The sequence below is a fragment of the Bombina bombina genome, chromosome 3, assembly GCF_027579735.1.
Source record: "Bombina bombina isolate aBomBom1 chromosome 3, aBomBom1.pri, whole genome shotgun sequence".
NCBI classification, from domain to species: Eukaryota; Metazoa; Chordata; class Amphibia; order Anura; family Bombinatoridae; genus Bombina; species Bombina bombina.
The window spans coordinates 893,967,246-893,987,455 of NC_069501.1; the positions used below are offsets into that span (position 1 = coordinate 893,967,246).

At 40.4% G+C, this 20,210-nt stretch overlaps 1 protein-coding gene across 1 annotated transcript in view; it reads left to right on the forward strand.

The window, feature by feature from the left end:
• Window positions 1–20,210, forward strand: part of MYCBP2 (MYC binding protein 2) — a gene marked incomplete in the record, with an annotated part of 1,460,675 nt that overhangs the window by 952,477 nt on the left and 487,988 nt on the right. Inside the window, 4 exon segments of the mRNA XM_053707907.1 lie at window positions 2,693–2,780; window positions 8,832–8,881; window positions 9,193–9,365; window positions 9,470–9,614. Of these exon segments, the coding sequence (XP_053563882.1) occupies window positions 2,693–2,780; window positions 8,832–8,881; window positions 9,193–9,365; window positions 9,470–9,614 (456 nt within the window).

Genomic DNA, 20,210 nt, shown 5'->3' on the forward strand with positions numbered 1-20,210 from the left:
ACCATCCTTTCTCAGGTAATATCTCAAGATCTAGAGACGAGTCTCTTTCCTGGTGGCTGTCTCAGGAACCCGTTCTCCTCTGCATGTACTTCCTGCGCCCATCCTGGCAGATTTTATCAACAGATGCGAGCCAGTCAGGCTGGGGTACTGTATGGGGTTCTCAGAATTCAGGGAACCTGACGACTAGAGGAAGTGATCCTTCTAATCAATGTTCTGGATCTGAGGGCCATCTTCAACGATCTTTAGTCGTGGCCCCAGTTGCGTTCCGTCCATTTTATTAGATTTTGGTCGGACATCATCACTTTAGAGTTCTATGTCAATCTCTAAAGGTGGAACTTGCAGTTTTTGGGTGATGTGGTAAGTGTCTCATATCCTTCAATGGGCAGAGACATAATAATGCCAAATATCAGTCATCCACATTCCAGGGGATTTCTAAGCAGACAGATTCTGCACTCCGTGTAATAGTGACTAATCTGGGAGGCATTTTGCGAGATCACCTGCATGTGTCCGGAGTTAGATCTGATGGCTTCCCATCTCAATGCCAAACTACCAAGGTACAGATATTTGGCATTTCTCTCTAGTGTTTCTTTTGCTCTCAATTGTTCTGTTCTCTCGATTTATAGCCTGAATCAAACAGGATGGCATTCCAGTCATCCTATTAGCTCCTACGCGACCACACAGGACTTGGTATGCATACCCCATGAGAATGTCGTCTGCTCATACATAGCAGTTACCTCAGAGACCGGAACTTCTGGCTCAGGGTCAATTCTTCTTTCAAGAACTAGATTCTCTGAGGCTGACTGCATGAAGATTGAACGCATAGTTTTCTTCCAGAGAAGGAAGCCTATTTCCAGACATATTTACCATAAGATGTGGATGGCTTTTCTGTATGGTGTGCAGAACTTGGATTCCCTTGACTCAAAGTGAAGACTCCACGTATCCTTCAGTTTTCTACAGGATAGTTTAAAGAAGGGCCTGTTGGCTAGTTCTGTTAAAGGTCAGTTTTCTGGTATTTGTTTTGTTGCATAGGAAGTTGACTTGTTTGCCAACTGTTCAGTCGTTTGTTCAAGCTATTGCTAGAATTAGACCTGTTTTTCAAACCTATTGCTCCTCCATGGGGCTTAGTCTTGTTATTAGAGTTCTTCAGCAAGCTCAGTTTGAGCCTATGCATTCTATTGATATTAAGTTACTAACTTGTTAAGTATTTTTTTCTGTTAGCTATTTTCTTCTGCTTGTAGAGTATCTGAATTGTCTGCCCTCCAGTGTGATCCATCTTATCTAGTGTTTCTTACAGATAAGGCTGTACTGCAGACAAACATGGGATTTTTTACCTTGGGTTGTCTCAACTCACAATATTACTCAGAAAATTGTTGTTCTGTCTTTGTTCCACTCCTCCTTCCTCTAAGGAGAGGCTGTTGCATAATCTGGATCGGTGAGAACCTTGAAGTTCTATCTTCATGCTACTAAGGAATTTCGTCAATTATCTTCCTTATTTATTCTTATATTCTGGTAAGCGCAAAGATCTGAATGCTACATCTATTTCTTTATCCTTCTGGCTCAGAAGTTTTTTATGGCGTATATAGAAGCATGTCCGCAACCTCCATCAAGGATTACAGAACTTTCTACTTGTGCGGTGTCCTCTTCCAGTCCTTCAAGAATGAGTCTTTAGTTGAACAGATAAATGTTAGGTTGCTACTTGTTCCTCAATATATACTTAAACAAAATTTTGCAGATTTGAGGATTTTGCCTCAACACAGGCATCTTATGAGGGAGACAAGTTCTTCAAGTGGTGGTGCCTAGTATTTAGGACAGCCTTCCCTACCTTTCTCTCCCTAAATATTTGTGAACTCCACAGCTTGGGTATTGGTTTCCTATAGGTTATGAATGGATTTTGTGGACTCTCACTGCCATTAGAAAGAAAACATAATTTATGCTTACCTGATAAATTATTTTCTTTCCTGGCAGTGAGTCCACGAACCCGCCCTGAAATAATGTAGTGGTGGCAGTCTTCTGCCACCTCTGTACCCCTTTTTCTCTCTTTACTGTTCCTCGTCCTCGGCTTGAACTACTTAGAGGGTAAAGAAAGTGGGAGAGATATTTAATGCTTTATTTGGAGTGTCTGCCTCTCACTGCCAAGAAACAAAATAATTTATCAGGTAAGCATAAATTAGGTTTCTTATTGTATATGCCTCTTGAAGAAGATTATAAAAAATCAGTTGAAATGTTTCTGTGTATCTTCCTGTTTGTGCACCTTTTTTAAAATTTTAATAAATTTGGTTTCCCATAGTTGAAATAATTGAACATCTCAAAATTAGCTCAGTTGGCTAACTGACCATCAATAGTACATTCAGTACCTTTTCAAACATAATCTCTATAGGAAATTTCATCCTTCATCGGTCACTAAATTTAGTTGGGGAAGAATATCTTTTAGTTTATACAAGGTCTGAGCTTTGTAAGTGATCTTAGAGAGAAAATCACTATATAAATAGCAGTTGCACAATAGTAATGCAATTTGTAATTGCCTATCTAAAGTTAGGTACTTTTATCTGTTAATAGAAAATTAAGAGTATTTAAAGCAGCTTCATTTTTGTAATGTATTAATATTAAAGCTTCCCATATTCATTATGCAGTAAAGCAGCATCCAAAAGCCAAGTGCAGTATTTTATTAATAATTGTGTTTTTGTCATTTTAGGGCATAATTCAGCTAGAGCAAGAACTGGCAAACTTGGGAGGGATATGTGCTGCTGCTTTAATGAAGAAGGATCTTGCTCTTCCTATCGGTATGCCATGTGAAAATAAAAATATTGCTAATTTATTTTTTTCTCCTTGATTTTTATATGTATATTGTGTAATTTACATCCATTTTTTTATTTATTATTATTGTACATATGACTGACCAGAAACACATTTCTTTTGTAAGGTGGTAAGAGTCCCAAAGTTCATTATTTCTAGGATTAAGCTTCTAGCGACTAGGAGGAGGCAAAGATTCCCAAAGCTCCAAGAGTTCTAAATCCTTCCCACCTCACTGATAAGCCAGTTGTTAATATTTGCCTCCCAGGAGGTGGGTTAAGAATTGAGGTGCTCCAGATTCTTTATAGAGAGGGGTTCTTCTGACCGATTTGAGGCACATTTTCCCCAGATCAGCTACAGTAAGACAGATGGGATAATGGAGTATAGGTTATTGAGACAATTACTCCCGGTGTTGGAGTTAGTCACAAGCCTACCATAGGTGTCGCAAGGACCAGTCCCCTAGCCGCCTCCTGTTATGTCATCAAGATATTGCTTACATTAAAGGGATAGTCTACACCAGAATTTTTATTGTTTTAAAAAATAGATAATCCCTTTATTACCCATTCCCTAGTTTTGCACAGTTAACACTTAAATACACTTCTGTGATTATCTTGTATCTAAACCTCTGCAAACTGCCCCCTTATTTCAGTTCTTTTGACAGACATGCAATTTTGCCAATCAGTGCTGGCTCCTAGAAACTCCATGTGCGTGAGCACAGTGTTATCTATATGACACACATGAACTAACACCCTCTAGTGGTGAAAAACTGTCAAAATGCCCTGAGAGAAGAGGTGGCCTTCAAGGGCTTAGAAATTAGCATATGAACCTCCTAGGTTTAGCTTTCAACTAAGAATACCAAGTGAACAAAGCAAAATTGGAAAATTGTTTAAAATGACATGCCCTATCTGAATTATGAAAGTTTATTTTGGACTAGACTGTCCCTTTAATCCTCAACGTACACAGCACAGGATGGTCTTTCTACTGAAAACTGACATGACTGCAAGGGGTTAAGTTTAGTAGAGTGAGTGCAGTTCCAGGCAAGAAAATTATCCACTCACATATTCCACAGGCTATCAGTAGGTTAATAGGTACTATTGCTAGCCACCAAATAAATTATTTTTCATTGTCTGAGTCACTTAATTTATTAGGGCATGTCTTGTCAGCCTTTCTTTGCCTTACACAGCTTCGGTATTGCAAGGTCAGTTTGTGTCCAGAATAGATTTATGGGATACTTATCTTCATGTTCCTTTACTTAAGGAACATCATCAGTTTGTGGTCTGGGTACATCTCTAAGAATATTTTTCAAGGGCCTTGGTACCCTTTCTGTCTGCGATTAGAACTAAGGTTATTGTGGGGTTTCCTTTTCTGGACAATATTTTGGTTCATACTTCTTCTTTTCATTTAGTAGATTATCACACCCACTGGGTCTTGAGACCTCTATCTCAAAGGATGTATCTAGATTTCAGAACTTGTCAGTCTCTCTGTCTTGGTGGCTAAATCATCAGCTTATTACCCAGGGGACTTTTAAGGTTCTCTTCCCTTGGGTCGAGACTTTTTGGACTTTGTCCAGTATTTCTGGCAGCTTTGGCTGTTTAATTTAGGAAGTTATTAGTCTTTATCTGGGACGATAGGCTGTGTTGTTTCCTTTTCCAAGCTTTTGCTTTGAGGATTTTTATTCCGGGGTTCGGGATGCTCTGCATTCTTATTCCTTGGGTGTGGTCCTCTGGAAATGGATTCTGAGAAGAATATGGAGACTAGCCTTTGTTCAATTTTCTCCCATCAGGGCGACTCTGTTCTCGTTATTTTTCCCTTGGTCTTGGACTTTGTGTGTGTTGTCCTGGGCACCTTCGGGTTCTAGACCTTATGGGGGGGGGGTGCTGACCTCCTGGGCTCCCTTTGGGCTGGAAATTACGAGTGAGTCTTGCTCCTTTTTTCCGGGATAATCTGGTTATGGTCCTCTGTGAGGTCTGAGTTCTTCAGACGGGGTATCCTTTTTCCATGGACATGGGTTCTTGTCTTGGATACATTTTTGGATGCCTGGAGACTTATGATCCTGCAGTCTGGTTTGGGTGACCCAGTTTTCCTGCGAACCTATGCTATGGCATGGTGGCTAGCTCATTGGGCTTGCAAGTTGAATGGCCAGGGTTTACGTCCACCTTCGTGTACTGGTTATGACCTTTATGGCCTGTCTTGTCCTTTTTGGATGGAGGCTACCTTTCATGGAGAGTTTTTCTCTGTTGAATCTACAGGGCGTCTGGGTGAGGTTTCATCGCTCTTGCTTTGATTAGACTATGGCTTTCATGTCTTGTGAACATGTGCGCATTCATGTCCTGTGGGCATGTGCGCTGTTCTTTATCAGTGCCCTCCTCTTTGAAGGGGTAGTTTGTCTTCCTTAAGAGGTGGGGATTCCTCTCTCTAGAGGTATGTTGTCCTGCCCTGTGTGCAGGAGGTTGGAACAAGTGGCTTATTTCGGTAAAGGACAGCGGTTTGCTGCTCTGTGGCTTGTTCTGTTCCAACCGTTGGAAAATTAAGTTTCCATGTCAAGGCTGTCTAGAGTCTGGTGCCAGGTCTTCCCAGGGATTTATTGCACTTTTTCTCTGTTCAAGTCCTAGGGGGTTCACCTTTGGGAGTGCCTTTATGTTGGTAGAGCGGATGGGTTGGCACCCAAGCTCTTTTGGGGTTGGTGAGTCCCCCCCCCATTCTTTCCTTTCCCTGGGGGCTTGTGGATTTGGGACTTCTTTTCCCCCTGTCTTTCAGACATGCTTGTCGCTTGGGCTGGTCCTGTGTCTGGATCAGGATCTGAGATCTGTTGCTCTGCTGCTTTGTCCTTGGGTTTTCGAGGTATGGTAAGCCTCTTTGAGGGTAATGCTTTTCCTCCATGTTCAATATCTGTGGGAAAGGACTGGCAGAGTTTGGATAGCCTGCGACGTTGTCCACTGGTTTAGCAGACTGGAGGTTTGTTGTTTGGAACCTATCTGCAGTTGCTCTTTACTTGCCCTGCAAGTATTCCTCTTTCATAGTCATCTTGGTTGACTACAGCGCACAGTTTTTTGTCTTCAGGGGTTCTCCCTTCTGACTTGCTGCACATGATTTCGGTTTTGAATATTTAGATATTCTGAGTTACCTTTTTTTGGACTTCAGTTGTCTTCTAGGGTGCAGTTGCACTGTGTTTAGGGGAAGATTTTCTTCTCTTTTTCAGACTCCCGATTTTACCTCCGTGGCTTCTGTTTTCTCTGGGGTCTGGGCGTTGCCTCCCCTGGTTTCTACGAGACTGGTTGGGTTTCTGTGAGCTTGGCCCGGTTTCTCTGGTTTTGTTGCTTCGTGTTTTTACAGGGAGTGCAGAATTATTAGGCAAGTTGTATTTTTGAGGATTAATTTTATTATTGAACAACAACCATGTTCTCAATGAACCCAAAAAACTCATTAATATCAAAGCTGAATAGTTTTGGAAGTAGTTTTTAGTTTGTTTTTAGTTATAGCTATTTTAGGGGGATATCTGTGTGTGCAGGTGACTATTACTGTGCATAATTATTAGGCAACTTAACAAAAAACAAATATATACCCATTTCAATTATTTATTTTTTACCAGTGAAACCAATATAACATCTCAACATTCACAAATATACATTTCTGACATTCAAAAACAAAACAAAAACAAATCAGTGACCAATATAGCCACCTTTCTTTGCAAGGACACTCAAAAGCCTGCCATCCATGGATTCTGTCAGTGTTTTGATCTGTTCACCATCAACATTGCGTGCAGCAGCAACCACAGCCTCCCAGACACTGTCCAGAGAGGTGTACTGTTTTCCCTCCTTGTAAATCTCACATTTGATGATGGACCACAGGGTTTTCTTCTGGAGTCTTTTATGGATGTTTTCCTTTGTGTCTTTTCTCCTTTGGGGAAAAAGATGGTTTTTTTTATCTCTTTCTCCAGTACTGGGTGTATTGTTTGGGGACCATCTATTGGGCGACGGTATCTCCTGGAGACTTGTTGGCTCAGTCGAGTCTAGTTCCTTCGGTCTCTAGTAAATCTTGTGGACTATCTGCGTGTTAGTGTCCTTGGGCCTTTTCCGTTTTTAAAGGTTTTTTTCTCGGCTTTGGACTTAGCGGGATTTTGTTGGGTAGGAGTTTTTTTCAGGCCTGGTGCCCTCAGAATTGGCCGCCTCTTGTACCCTCCCATTTTAGCATTCAGTGTCCTCTATAGCTTAGGTATTGTTTTCCCAAAAGTAATGAATGCAACTGTGGACTCTTTCAATTTATGAAGAAAAACTTAAATTATGCTTACCTGATCATTTTCTTTTCTTCAGATGGAAAGAGTCCACAGCTCCTCGCCCGTATTTCTGTGGGGCGTCTGTTGTTTTTTATTCTTCAGGCACCTTTTCACCTTGATATTTCTTCTACTGTTCCTTGTTTCTCGGCAGAATGACTGGGGGATGAGGGAAGTGGGAGGGGTATTTAAGCCTTTGGCTGGGGTGTCTCTGCCTTTTCCTGGTGGCCAGGTTCTGAATTCTCAAAAGTAATGAATGCAGCTGTGGACTCCTTCCATCTGAAGAAAAGAAAATTATCAGGTAAGCATAATTTTGTATCCTTTGTTGAAGGAGCAGGAATACACTACTGGGATCTAGCTAAATGCATCAGGCGAGACAATGAAAAGAGGCATATTTGTGCAGCCACCAATTAGAATATGTCCTTATCTGCTAACTAGTAGACTTTTGCCCAAAGGATGTTTAAAGTGAAAATGCCGATAAAGCAATGACCACTCATCCACATATGACCTTAATTAGCCTGGTATGGTATCCACGGAAAATAAACAGGCATCACAATAGACAAGTTCTCACCTGGTACAACGGTCTTCAGGGAAACAGTACTACTTACTTCACCGTGTGCAGTCCACACTTTATCCAGCCATTGTCCTTAGGTGCCCTCTAATGTAGCCGCTTCGGTGTTCACACTCTCAGAAGTTAAGTATATACTACACATTTGATGAATGAAAGTCTCATTAATTTTTTCAATTCTATCCTATGACTTGAGCGTCTATGCTCAAGTTTACATTCACTTTAAATGTTTTTTCCCACCCTTTTTTATGGACTTCACAGCTTGGAAATAAGATCCCACAAAGGTATTGTCGTGTGCATTCTCACCATCTTATGAAATAAATTAAAATGTATGCTTACCTGATAATAAATTAATTTATTTCATGATGGTGAGAGTCCACAAGATCTGCTAGTAGGCAGCAGTACCAGTTTGCACTTCTTAGCCTGCTTTATCTTTCCTACTGTTCTACATTTCTCCTTTCTCTTTGCTATATGGACAGATGGAGGGATTAAATTAAAAACTGGTATGTTGGGTGTTTTGCCTCCTCCTATTACACTAGACTTAATCCAACATATCATCTCGTCGACTCTCACCATCATAAAATAAATTAATTTTTTAGTTTAGCATAAATTTTATTTTTTTATGTTTTTACCTCTTCATTATCTTTTAAAATCCTATCTTATAACATGTATTTGTTTCCTGCTTTGTTTTAGCACATGCTTAAATCATTCTGCTTAGATTCCTCCAGTGTCACGTTTCTTGAGAAAGTTGAGTTGTATTTGCTCAAAACATATTGAATTGGACTGGACCTTATTTGTTCTGTCCAAGTATCTTGTGGTGACATAAATGGCAATACGCTATAAAGGTGTGCCAGTATGATCTATCTATTGGCAAATGTTTAAGCACATTTTTTTAAAAAAATAAGTGTTTGTCTCATTCAGTCTTAACTTTGTTGAATAAATATTTGGTCTCTTAAACAACTGTTACATTTCCCTATTGCAAATGTAAAATGCAAATATGACATTGAATATAAAGTTTGAATGATCGGTATTAAAAAGAAATGTAGAGTTTCAATACAATGTTTTTTTTTCTATCAATTGTTAAAACTCAGACATGCTCCCATCCATAGAATTTGACATTTTTTTACTTTCATACTTACTTTGTACTGTGGTTTCTTCTAATTTGGAAGTTTGGTATCTTAATTTTTTATGTATCTGTAACAGGTAGTGAGCTGGAGGAAGACCTGGAAATTGTTGAGGAGGCTGCACTGCAAGTAAGTTCTCCATTTTCAAAATATCTATTTGTAGAGTTATATTTTAGTTTTCATTTGAGTCCAAAGAGTGCAATTTATACTCCATCCCCTACACGGTAAGAATGATTTTATTCCAAACTGCTGGTAACCATACTAAAGGTCAGGGCTTGCTATTTCAGTGAGTAGAATTTTACTGCTAAATTGTTAATTGGGATGTGTTATCTCTGGCAGTGATGTATTTGACAAATTATATGCTTGTGTGTGTATATGTATGTATTTATGTATATGTGTATATATTTTGTTTACCTTATTTTTTTTCTTTTATTTTTTAGGTGTGTAAAACACATTCTGGTATCCTTGGGAAAGGGCTAGCTCTATCTCATTCACCAACAATACTTGAAGCTTTGGAAGGAAATCTTCCTCTTCAAATCCAGAGCAACGAACAGTCTTTTTTAGAGGACTTTATCACCTGTGTGCCTGGATCTAGTGGAGGCCGACTGGCAAGGTATGGTAGCTTAGAGCTTTTAGTTTAGAATAGATATGATATTGAAGCATGGAAATGTATAATATAACAGTTTTTGCATTTGTACATCTCTTTTTTTTATTTAGGTGGCTTCAACCAGATTCGTATGCTGATCCACAGAAGACCTCTCTAATTCTTAATAAAGATGACATCAGATGTGGTTGGCCAACTACCATAACTGTGCAGACTAAGGATCAGTATGGGGACGTAGTTCATGTTCCTAACATGAAGGTATTATTCTAAACAGCTTAATACATCTAAGCAAAAGATTGGTTGAGAGCTTACAGTAGTATGCAGTTATTTAATTAAACATTTTACCTGACTTACCCCTTGTAATTGAAAGTTAAAAATGTACACAAACCATCCCCGCTGCACAAGCAAGTTTTCTCTTATACAGGTGATGAGAGTCCACAATCCATTACTTCTGGGAATTACTCTTCCTTACCACTAGGAGGAGGCAAATATTCCTAAACCCCAAGATCTTTGTAAACCCCTCCCACCTCACATGTACCTTAGTCTTTACTTTGCTTCAGCTTGAGGTGTTCAACAAATGAATATGTGCATTTGATTCTTCAGAGATAAGGGTTCTCAGTCTATATTGAGGCCTGGTTTCCCATCAGAGTACAGTGCTTGTCAGAGGGCCATATATGGGGTATTGGTTGTGACTCCTCTCTTTCATGTAAGTGGCAAGAGTCCATGAGCTACTGGGCTCGTGGTTGAGTCCTTTGGAAGTGACGCAGCCTTTTGGTTGGGCACACTTTTTCTCTTGTTAAGTGTATTCAGTCCACGGGTCATCCATTACTTATGGGATATATTCCCTTCCCAACAGGAAGTTGCAAGAGGATCACCCAAGCAGAGCTGCTATATAGCTCCTCCCCTCACATGTCATATCCACTCATTCTCTTGCAACCCTCAACATAGGAGGTCGTGAGAGGAATGTGGTGTTTTATACTTAATTATTTCTTCAATCAAAAGTTTATTTTTAAATGGCACCGGAGTGTGCTGTTTTTTTCTCAGGCAGTATTTAGAAGAAGAAATCTGCCTGCGTTTTCTATGATCTTAGCAGAAGTAACTAAGATCCACTGGCTGTTCTTGCACATTCTGAGGAGTGAGGTAACTTCAGAAAGGGAATAGCGTGTGGGGTCTCCTGCAAATGAGGTATGTGCAGTAAAATATTTTTCTAAGGAATGGAATTGACTAAGAAAATACTGCTGATACCGAAGTAATGTAAGTACAGCCTTAAATGCAGTGGTAGCGACTGGTATCAGGCTGATTAAATGTATGTGCAGTAATGTACTTTTCTAAGGAATGGAATTTGACTAAGAAAATGCTGCTAATACTGAAAGTAATGTAATGAGCCTTAACTGCAGTAGAAGCGACTGGTAGCAGGCTTATAAATAACAATACATACTCTTTAAAAAGGGATCTTGAAAACGTTTACTGGCATGTTTAATCGTTTTTGTGAGGTACATTGGTGATAAAACTTATAGGGGCATGAATTTTTCCACATGGCTGACTTATTTTTCTGCATAGAAACAGTTAACTGAGGTTTCCCACTGCTGTAATAATGAGTGGGAGGGGCCTATTTTAGCGCTTTTTTGTGCAGTAAAAATTCAGTCACAGTCTTCCTGCTTCTTCCTGCATGACCCAGGACATCTCTAGAGAGCTCAGAGGTTTTCAAAAGTCATTTTGAGGGAGGTAATCAGTCACAGCAGACCTGTGACAGTGTGTTTGACTGTGTTAAAAACGTTTATTTGCATATTGATTATCCATTTTTGGGTATTAAGGGGTTAATCATCCATTTGCTAGTGGGTGCAATGCTCTGCTAAACTAATATATTTACTGTGAAAATTTGGTTGCTATAACAGATTTGGTTCATTGTTATTTCAACTGTGACATTTTTTTTGTGCTTCTTAAAGGCGCAGTAGCGTTTTTTATATTGCTTGTAAATTTATTTTAAAGCATTTTCCAAGCTTGCTAGTCTCATTGCTAGTCTGTTTAAACATGTCTGACACAGATGAATCTGTTTGTTCACTATGTTTGAAGGCCAATGTGGAGCCCCACAGAAATATGTGTACTAAATGTATTGATGTCACTTTAAATAATAAAAGTCAGTCTTTATCTGTAAAGGAATTATCACCAGACAACGAGGGGGAAGTTATGCCGACTAACTCTCCTCACGTGTCAGTACGTTCGCCTCCCGCTCAGGAGGCGCGTGAGTTTGTGGCGCCAAGTACATCAGTGACGCCCATACAAATCACGTTAGAAGACATGGCTACTATTATGAATAATACCCTGACAGAAATGTTATCTAAATTGCCAGAATTATGAGGCAAGCGCGATAGCTCTGGGATAAGGACAGAGCGCGCTGGTGATATGAGAGCCATGTCTGATACTGTGTCACAGTTTGCAGAACATGAGGACGGAGAGCTTCATTCTGTGGGTGACGGATCTGATCCGGGGAAGCCGGATTCAGAGATCTCTAATTTTAAATTTAAGCTTGAGAACCTCCGTGTATTGCTTGGAGAGGTTTTAGCGGCTCTGAATGACTGTAACACAGTTGCAATTCCAGAGAAAATGTGTAGGCTGGATAGATACTATGCGGTGCCGGTGTGTACTGACGTTTTTCCTATACCTAAAAGGCTTACAGAAATTATTAGCAAGGAGTGGGATAGACCCGGTGTGCCCTTTTCCCCACCTCCTATATTTAGGAAAATGTTTCCAATAGACGCCACTACACGGAACTTATGGCAGACGGTCCCTAAGGTGGAGGGAGCAGTTTCTACTTTAGCTTAGCGTACCACTATCCCGGTGGAGGATAGTTGTGCTTTTTCGGATCCAATGGATAAAAAATTAGAAGGTTACCTTAAGAAAATGTTTGTTCAACAAGGTTTTATCTTACAGCCCCTTGCATGCATTGCGCCTGTCACTGCTGCTGCGGCATTCTGGTTTGAGTCTCTAGAAGAGGCCATTCGCACAGCTCCATTGGATGAAATTATGGACAAGCTTAAAGCACTTAAGCTAGCTAATGCATTTGTTTCTGATGCCATTGTACATTTAACTACATGAACTCCGGATTCGCCATCCAGGCGCGCAGAGCGCTATGACTTAAATCCTGGTCAGCTGACGTGACTTATAAATCTAAATTGCTTAATATTCCTTTCAAAGGGCAGACCTTATTCGGGCCCGGTTTGAAAGAAATTATCGCTGACATTACTGGAGGTAAGGGTCATACTCTTCCTCAGGACAGGGCCAAATCAAAGGCCAAACAGTCTAATTTTTGTGCCTTTCGAAACTTCAAGGCAGGAGCAGCATCAACTTCCTCCGCTCCAAAACAGGAAGGAACTGTTGCTCATTACAGACAGGCCTGGAAAACTAACCAGTCCTGGAACAAGGGCAAGCAGGCCAGAAAACCTACTACTGCCCCTAAGACAGCATGAAGAGAGGGCCCCCTATCCGGAAACGGATCTAGTGGGGGGCAGACTTTCTCTCTTCGCCCAGGCGTGGGCAAGAGATGTCCAGGATCCCTGGGCGTTGGAGATTATATCTCAGGGATATCTTCTTGTAATATGTAACGATTTCAGTTCTTGATAAAGTTTACAAGATATGACAGTTTGGTACTTGGAGATAAGTAACTAAGTATTTTACTTAAAATTAAATTATGTGATGTTTCACAATGCTAACCAAAATAGGAGATTCCTAGGTTAACAAAGTGAGTTAGTATTGCCAGAGAATAACCCGCTGTACTCCGGAGATGCTAAGAGTACAGAGTGGTTATTAGTGGCACAAGTTATGGAAAACAAAGTTCATACCTTCCTTAGGTGGAGAAGGAAACAGTTAGTGTTACCGGAGGATAGTTGGAGCAGGTAAGTAACACTTAACGGCAAACCGCATCAACCGCTTCTCAGGGGGAGAGAGACGCTGCTGACAGGAGCGGGCGGTAGCTGATGACGTAACCGCAGCTCCGGGCGTCTGTGTCCCAAGGTGTGAGAGGAGAAGCTGACAGGAACAAACTGTGCTGAAGGTATAGGAACAAGTTAGCAGAATATGTCAGTGGGGACATCCAAGTTAGGTGGCTAGTAGTAACGAAGCTTCAAGTAGAATAGTCTGCTTCAATAATCCAGCAACTAACTATGCAAGTTATGCTAATTTATAGTGAAGAGGAGGAGTGTTCTTAAAGGGACAGTATGAGAGAAACGGTATTCCTTACATAGTCCCCCCCCCCAAGGAAACCACAGCGAGGTTTCAAGGACGAGGTCTGTCCAGATGCCTCCGATGGAACTGAGAGATCAACCGGGGCGCAGAAAGATTGGAGACAGGTTCCCATGAGTCCTCTTCCTGACCAAAACCCAGCCAACGGACAAGGTAAAACAGCTGTCCATGAACAAGTCGGGAGTCTAAAATACTATGAACCTGGAATTCTTCCTGGTCAGTTGGTGCTGAAACACCCGGGAGATGAGAGAGTGGGGGTACATCCGAATGACAAGGTTTTACCAGAGAAATATGAAAAGTAGGGTGCACCATAAGCGAAGGTGGAAGATCCAGGGTAACAGTGAGAGGATTCGAGATTGAGGAAATAAGGAACGGTCCAATGAAAGTACGTCCAAGTTTTTTAGATGGGTAGTGCAATTTTAAATTCTTAGTGGATAACCAAACGCGTTGACCAACTGTGTAGGTTGGTCCAGGTCTATGCCTCAAGTTGTAGTATTTACTTTGAGTGGTTTGGGAATCAAGAATGTGCTTCTTTACTGAGGAGAAAACTCGGGAGATATCATTCACCGTATCATTCACCTGAGGGCAAGGTGTGTCGATCCTGGGCAAGAAGTCTGCTCGGGGATGCAACCCATAATTTATAAAGAAAGGAGTGAACTGAGTTGAGGAATTCACATGGTTGTTATAAGAAATTTCCGCTAAATGGATATAATCAGCCCACGTATGCTGTTCTTGAGAGCAATAACAGCGTAAGAACTGTTCAATGCTTTGGTTCACTCTTTCAGTTAGTCCATTGGACTGTGGGTGAAAAGAAGTCATGAGGGATTGTTCCATATGAAGAGATTTGCAGAGATTCTTCCAAAATCTGGATGTAAACTGTGACCCTCGATCGCTTATCACAACCTTCGGGATACCATGTAACCGAATGATTTCTTTAAGGAATAGATCAGCAGTGATTTTAGAGGTAGGTAAAGCAGTTGTCGGAATAAAATGAGCCATTTTGGAGAAGAGGTCCGTGATGACAAAAATGGTATTAAATCCATTGGATCTAGGAAGATCTACAATAAAGTCCATGGTAACTTTCTCCCAGGGTTTATCTGGTACTGGTATAGGTTGTAGGAACCCAAAGGGTCGCTGTTTTGCATGTTTAGAGGTGGCACATGTATCACAGTTGGATATATAGCTACGTACGGATTGTCTGAGTCCTGGCCACCAGTAGAATCGAGTGAGTAGTTCCGTGGTTTTTTCCACACCCCTATGTCCTGCTAAGGGTGAGTCGTGCACTTGCTTTAATAAGGATTGACGAAGGTTAACAGGTATAAATAGTTTGTTCTGCCTGTAATACAATCCATCGGTGTGTAATGTGAGATCTTCTAGGTTAATATCAGTGCTAAGATTCTGATCCGCTTTGATCTGGGATGTAGTTAACCCAACGAAACACTCTTGTGGAACAACTGTAGTAGGTGGATAATCTGGATTTAGATTGATAGGCAGTCGAGAAAGGGCATCAGCTTTTCCATTTTTATCACCTGGCCTGTAACAGATGGTAAAGCGAAATCTAGAAAAATAGAGACTCCATCTCAATTGTCTTGAGGAGAGAGTCTTATTAGTTTGAAGGTATTGCAAGTTCTTGTGGTCGGTAAATATGATTATTGGATGTTCTGCACCCTCCAGGAGATGCCGCCAGTGATCAAATGAACATTTAATGGCTAATAACTCCTTTTCTCCCACTGGGTAATTCCTCTCTGCCGGTTGGAGGACTCTGGAATAGTATGCAACGGGATGGAGAGATTCCTTACAAGAGGGCCTTTGTGAAAGGATTGCTCCAATAGCATAATCCGAGGCATCAACTTCCAAAACAAACTGGTGAGTTAGATCAGGATACCTCAGAATAGGTTCTGAGGAAAACTTTTGTTTTAAGAAGTCGAATGCCTCTTGAGCTTGGAGTGTCCATGAGAATGTAAGTTGTTGTTTAGTGAGATCCGTGAGAGGTTTGCAAATAGCAGCGAATCCAGGAATAAACTTCCTATAAAAGTTAGAGAATCCAAGGAAACGCTGTACGTCCTTCCTGGAGGAAGGAGTAGGCCAGTCTAGTATAGCACGAATCTTTTTGTTATCCATAGAGATACCTTTCTCAGTGATATTATAACCTAAGAAGGTTATGTTTTTTGCTTCAAATATGCACTTTTCAGGCTTTGCGTATAATTTGTTTTGTCTTAACCTGAGCAAAACTTCCTTGACATGACTTCTTTGTTGGGTCAAATCAGAAGAGTAAATTAGAATGTCATCTAAATTCCACATGGGCTTTCAAGAATGAGGCTTCTGTTGAACAGATCTGTAAGGCAGCGACTTGGTCTTCACTGCATACATTTGCCAAATTTTACAAATTCGATACTTTTTCTTCTTCTGAGGCTATTTTTGGGAGAAAGGTTTTACAAGCAGTGGTGCCTTCCGTTTAGGTTACCTGACTTGTTCCCTCCCTTCATCCGTGTCCTAAAGCTTTGGTATTGGTTCCCACAAGTAAGGATGAAGCCGTGGACCGGATACACCAATGTAGGAGAAAACAGAATTTATGTTTACCTGATAAATTTCTTTCTCCTACGGTGTATCCGGTCCGCGGCCCACCCTGGCATTTGGTCAGGTTTAAATGTTATTTTTTGTAAACTACAGTCACCACTGCACCCTATGGTTCTCCTTTTTCTCCTAACAGTCGGTCGAATGACTGGGGGGGCGGAGCCTGAGGGGAGCTATATGGACAGCTCTGCTGTGTGCTCTCTTTGCCACTTCCTGTAGGGATTGAGAATATCCCACAAGTAAGGATGAAGCCGTGGACCGGATACACCGTAGGAGAAAGAAATTTATCAGGTAAACATAAATTCTGTTTTATGGAACTCTGTGCAATCTTCAGGGCTCTCAACAGTTGGCCCAACCTCAGACACAAATCTTTTCTGAGCTCCCAGTCAGACAATGTCACAGCAGTGGCTTATGTCAATCCTCAGGGAGTAGCACACAATTACTTGGGAAGTGCCCTGAATCATCAGTTGGGCAGAACGTTATCATTGCAGAATTTCTGCCATCTATATTCCAGATGTGGATTATTGGGAGGCAGATATTCTAAGTCTTTTCACCCAGGGGTATGGTCTCTGAATCAGGAAGCTTTTGACCAAACTGTGAGGCTTGGGGTCTGCCAGAGATGGACCTCATGGCCTCCCATGTGAATCACAAACTGCTTCAGTATCATGCCAGGTCTCGGGTCCTTCAGGCAAGTTTGATAGATGCTCTGTTGGTTGTTTAACCTGATTTACATGTTTCCTCTGTTTTGATGCTATTCAGGGAGATAGCCAGAATCAAGCAGGAACAAGCCTCAGCAATTCTGATTGTTCCAGCATGGCCTCGCAGTATATGGTTTGTGGATCTGGTGCCTGCCTTGGAGGCTTCCTCTAAGAAAGGAACTTATCTCTCAAGGTCCTTTCTTTTATCAAGATCTCATAACTTTGAATTTGAATGGTTAATGAATGCTTAATTCTGTCTCAGGATTTTCTGACAAAGATATTGAATCCATGATGCAGGCTAGGAAACATGTTACCAGAAGTATTTATCATAACACCTGGAAACCCTTGTTTGCATGATGTTCTTGCAAAGGTTATCTTTGGAATTCTTTTAGAATTCCTAGAGTTCTTGAGTTCCTGCAGGAAGGCTTAGGTAGAGGTTTATCAGCCAGTTCTCCGTTTCAGTAGAAAACAGCTAGAATTCATGATTTTCAGGCTCTGATTGGGATAAACCAGTTATTTGTCGAGTTTCTTCTGCTAGAAAAGTCTTTGAGCTTTCAGCCATGTCTTGTGAACCTCCTTTTCTGATTTTTCATCAGGATAAGGCTGTTATTTGCAATAACAATTATTTTTTTCCCTAAAGTGGTATCTATAGATTTTATCAATAAGAAAATTGTGGTTTCTTCTTTTTGTCCAGCTCATAGGAGATCTAAGTGGCATCTTCTCCACATCTTGGATGTTGTAAGAGCTTTTAAATATTATGTGGACCCCCCAAAATAGTTCAGACTTTCTTCTTCTTCTTAAAGGATTACTGTTTTTTACTTTTTTCGTTATTCAATAGTCCCATATTTTGTATAATTATCATCTATTAAAAGCTACTAACCTATATTTTGTATAAAACGAAGCTTACAAACCTTATATTTTTACTAAATATTACCCGGCCATGACGTCACCTTTTCCAGCCCACCGTTTTCGGCATAGTGTGTATACGAAATGATTGACCAATAACATTTCGCTCCTATGCATATCATTACCAGCATAACCCTTCCTAATAAGCCTGCGCATCAATTCAGATAAATTGCGCATTTGTAATTGTAGAAGCCGAAGTTACCCACATCTGTTAGTTTTACGCTTGCGCATTGGAGTGAAAAATCTATTGAATCGGTTATCCAGACTTTCTACGTATTAGATTCTGGAAGCGATCGTAAGCTATGTACTTACGTGATGTGCGCAGCTCACTCGACTGCTGCTGATAGATTCGACTTGCCTTATTCTACTGCAGATGGTGACGTTTCCTGTGACACTGCGGTAACTCGTGCATGCACATTAGTTCAGAAAAACGCCATCTTACAACTGCAGTTGTCAGCACGGATTGGAAATCCGTAACGGCTGACATACAAGTAGGTTGGGAAACAATAGTTCAAAGTAAATTATTGGCAAAAGGGTACATATTTAATAAATGAAGTACATTAGAAAATAGGAGTTTTAAAACAATACTGCGATTTTATTTGCATATCATTTCTGACTACAGTGTCCCTTTAATGTTTCTGGACCTCACAAAGGTCAGAAAGCTAAGGCTGTTACTTTAGCAGATTAGCTTAAAGCTTTAATTCTAAGGGCTTATTTGATCACAGGGAAAACTCCCCCTGAGAGTATTATTGCTTATTCCTTTAGAGAAGTTGCTACTTGTTGGGCCTTTCATCAGGTGTAGGGCAGCTACTTTTTCTAAGTTTTTTTTTTTTTTTTTATCACTTTGATATGTATGCTGCTTCTGAGGCTGAATTTGGCAGGGCCATAGTGCCTGAAAAGAAACATCCTGTTTTGTGTTTTTCTTCCCATATTTACGGTGGTCTCTTGAACTCCACAAACTTTACTCGTAGACCCTTACAATATGATTACTGAAAACAAAAGCTATTCTTGTCATGATGGTGAGAGTTCACAAGCCCTACCCTTTGTTTTTGTTCAGTATTTGTTTTGCACTTCTTTGCCCCGCTTTGTCTTTGCTGCTTTTCTTTTTTCTTCATCTACTTTGCTATATGTATGATTGAAGATCATGGGAAGTGGGAGGAATTTAAAGTTCTTGTGTGTGTCTTGCTTCCTCCTAGTAGTTCAGGAGTGGAATGTTCCTACATGTGATGACTTGTGGACTCTCACCATCATGAAAGAAATGTATTTATCAGGTAAGGATACATTTTGTTTTCTTTTTCATCAGCATAAGGTGTTTTTCACATTATTCCTTTCTTCCTAATGTAATATTTAGCAGTACTATAAACCAGGACATAGTGGTTCCATTATTTTGTCAAGCTTCTAAGAACTCTACAGAGCATCATCTTCATAATTTGGAAGCTGAGAGCTCTTAAATATGTAGCTGCCACAAAAGATTTCAGTCTTTGATCTTCTCTTTTTATAATTTTTTTCTGGGGTCGCAAATATCAAAAAGCTTTGGCTGTGACTTTAGCTGCTTGGCTTAAAGTTTTAATTTGTAAAGCTCATTTGGTTACTGGGAAACTCCCCCTTAGGGCATTACTGCTGATTCTACTAGAGCAGTTGCCACGTCTTTGGCCTTTTGTAATGAATATTCTCTTGATCAGATTTGCAAGGCAGCTACTTGATCTTCTTTGTACGCTTTTTTTAAGTTTTATTACTTTGATGTGTGTGTGTCTTCCAAAGCTGCTTTTTGCAGGAATGTTTTGCGGCCATAATGCCTGATTATGATCTTTCGGCCTTCACGGTTTGTTGATCCTTACTTTGTGGACTTCACTGCTTGGGTATAGATTCCCACATGTGATGTCTTGTAGACTCTCACCATATGATGAAAAAGATAAAATTATGCATACCTGATAAATTAATATCTTTGGTGTCCACAAGTGATGCCCTTTCTTTTTTGTTTAGGTGGTAGTAATTGTTTCACACTTCTTTTGCTCGCTCTATCTTTTCTGATTTTTTATTTTTCCTCATCTACTTGGCAATATAAATGATTGAAGATCATTGGAAGTGGGGGCGATTTTAAAGCCCTGGTGATTTGGGTATCTCTTACCTCTTTATAGTGGTTAGAAGGGGAATTCCTATGTGATGTCTCGTGGACTCTCACTATCATTAAATAAATCAATTTATATTTTTATGAGGTTTGTATGGCCAGAACAACCTCCATCATTTTTATGTACAGTACATTGCTAATAGGGTGAGGGACACATTCTTTTTGGCCATTTCATTCAAAATATTTTTAAACTGGTCCCCCACCATTGCTACTATAACGGTCTCCACTCTTTTGGGAAGGATTTATTTTAATTTATATAACATTGCTGCATGATTTTTTTTTAACTTTCCCACGTAACAAAGTGTCACA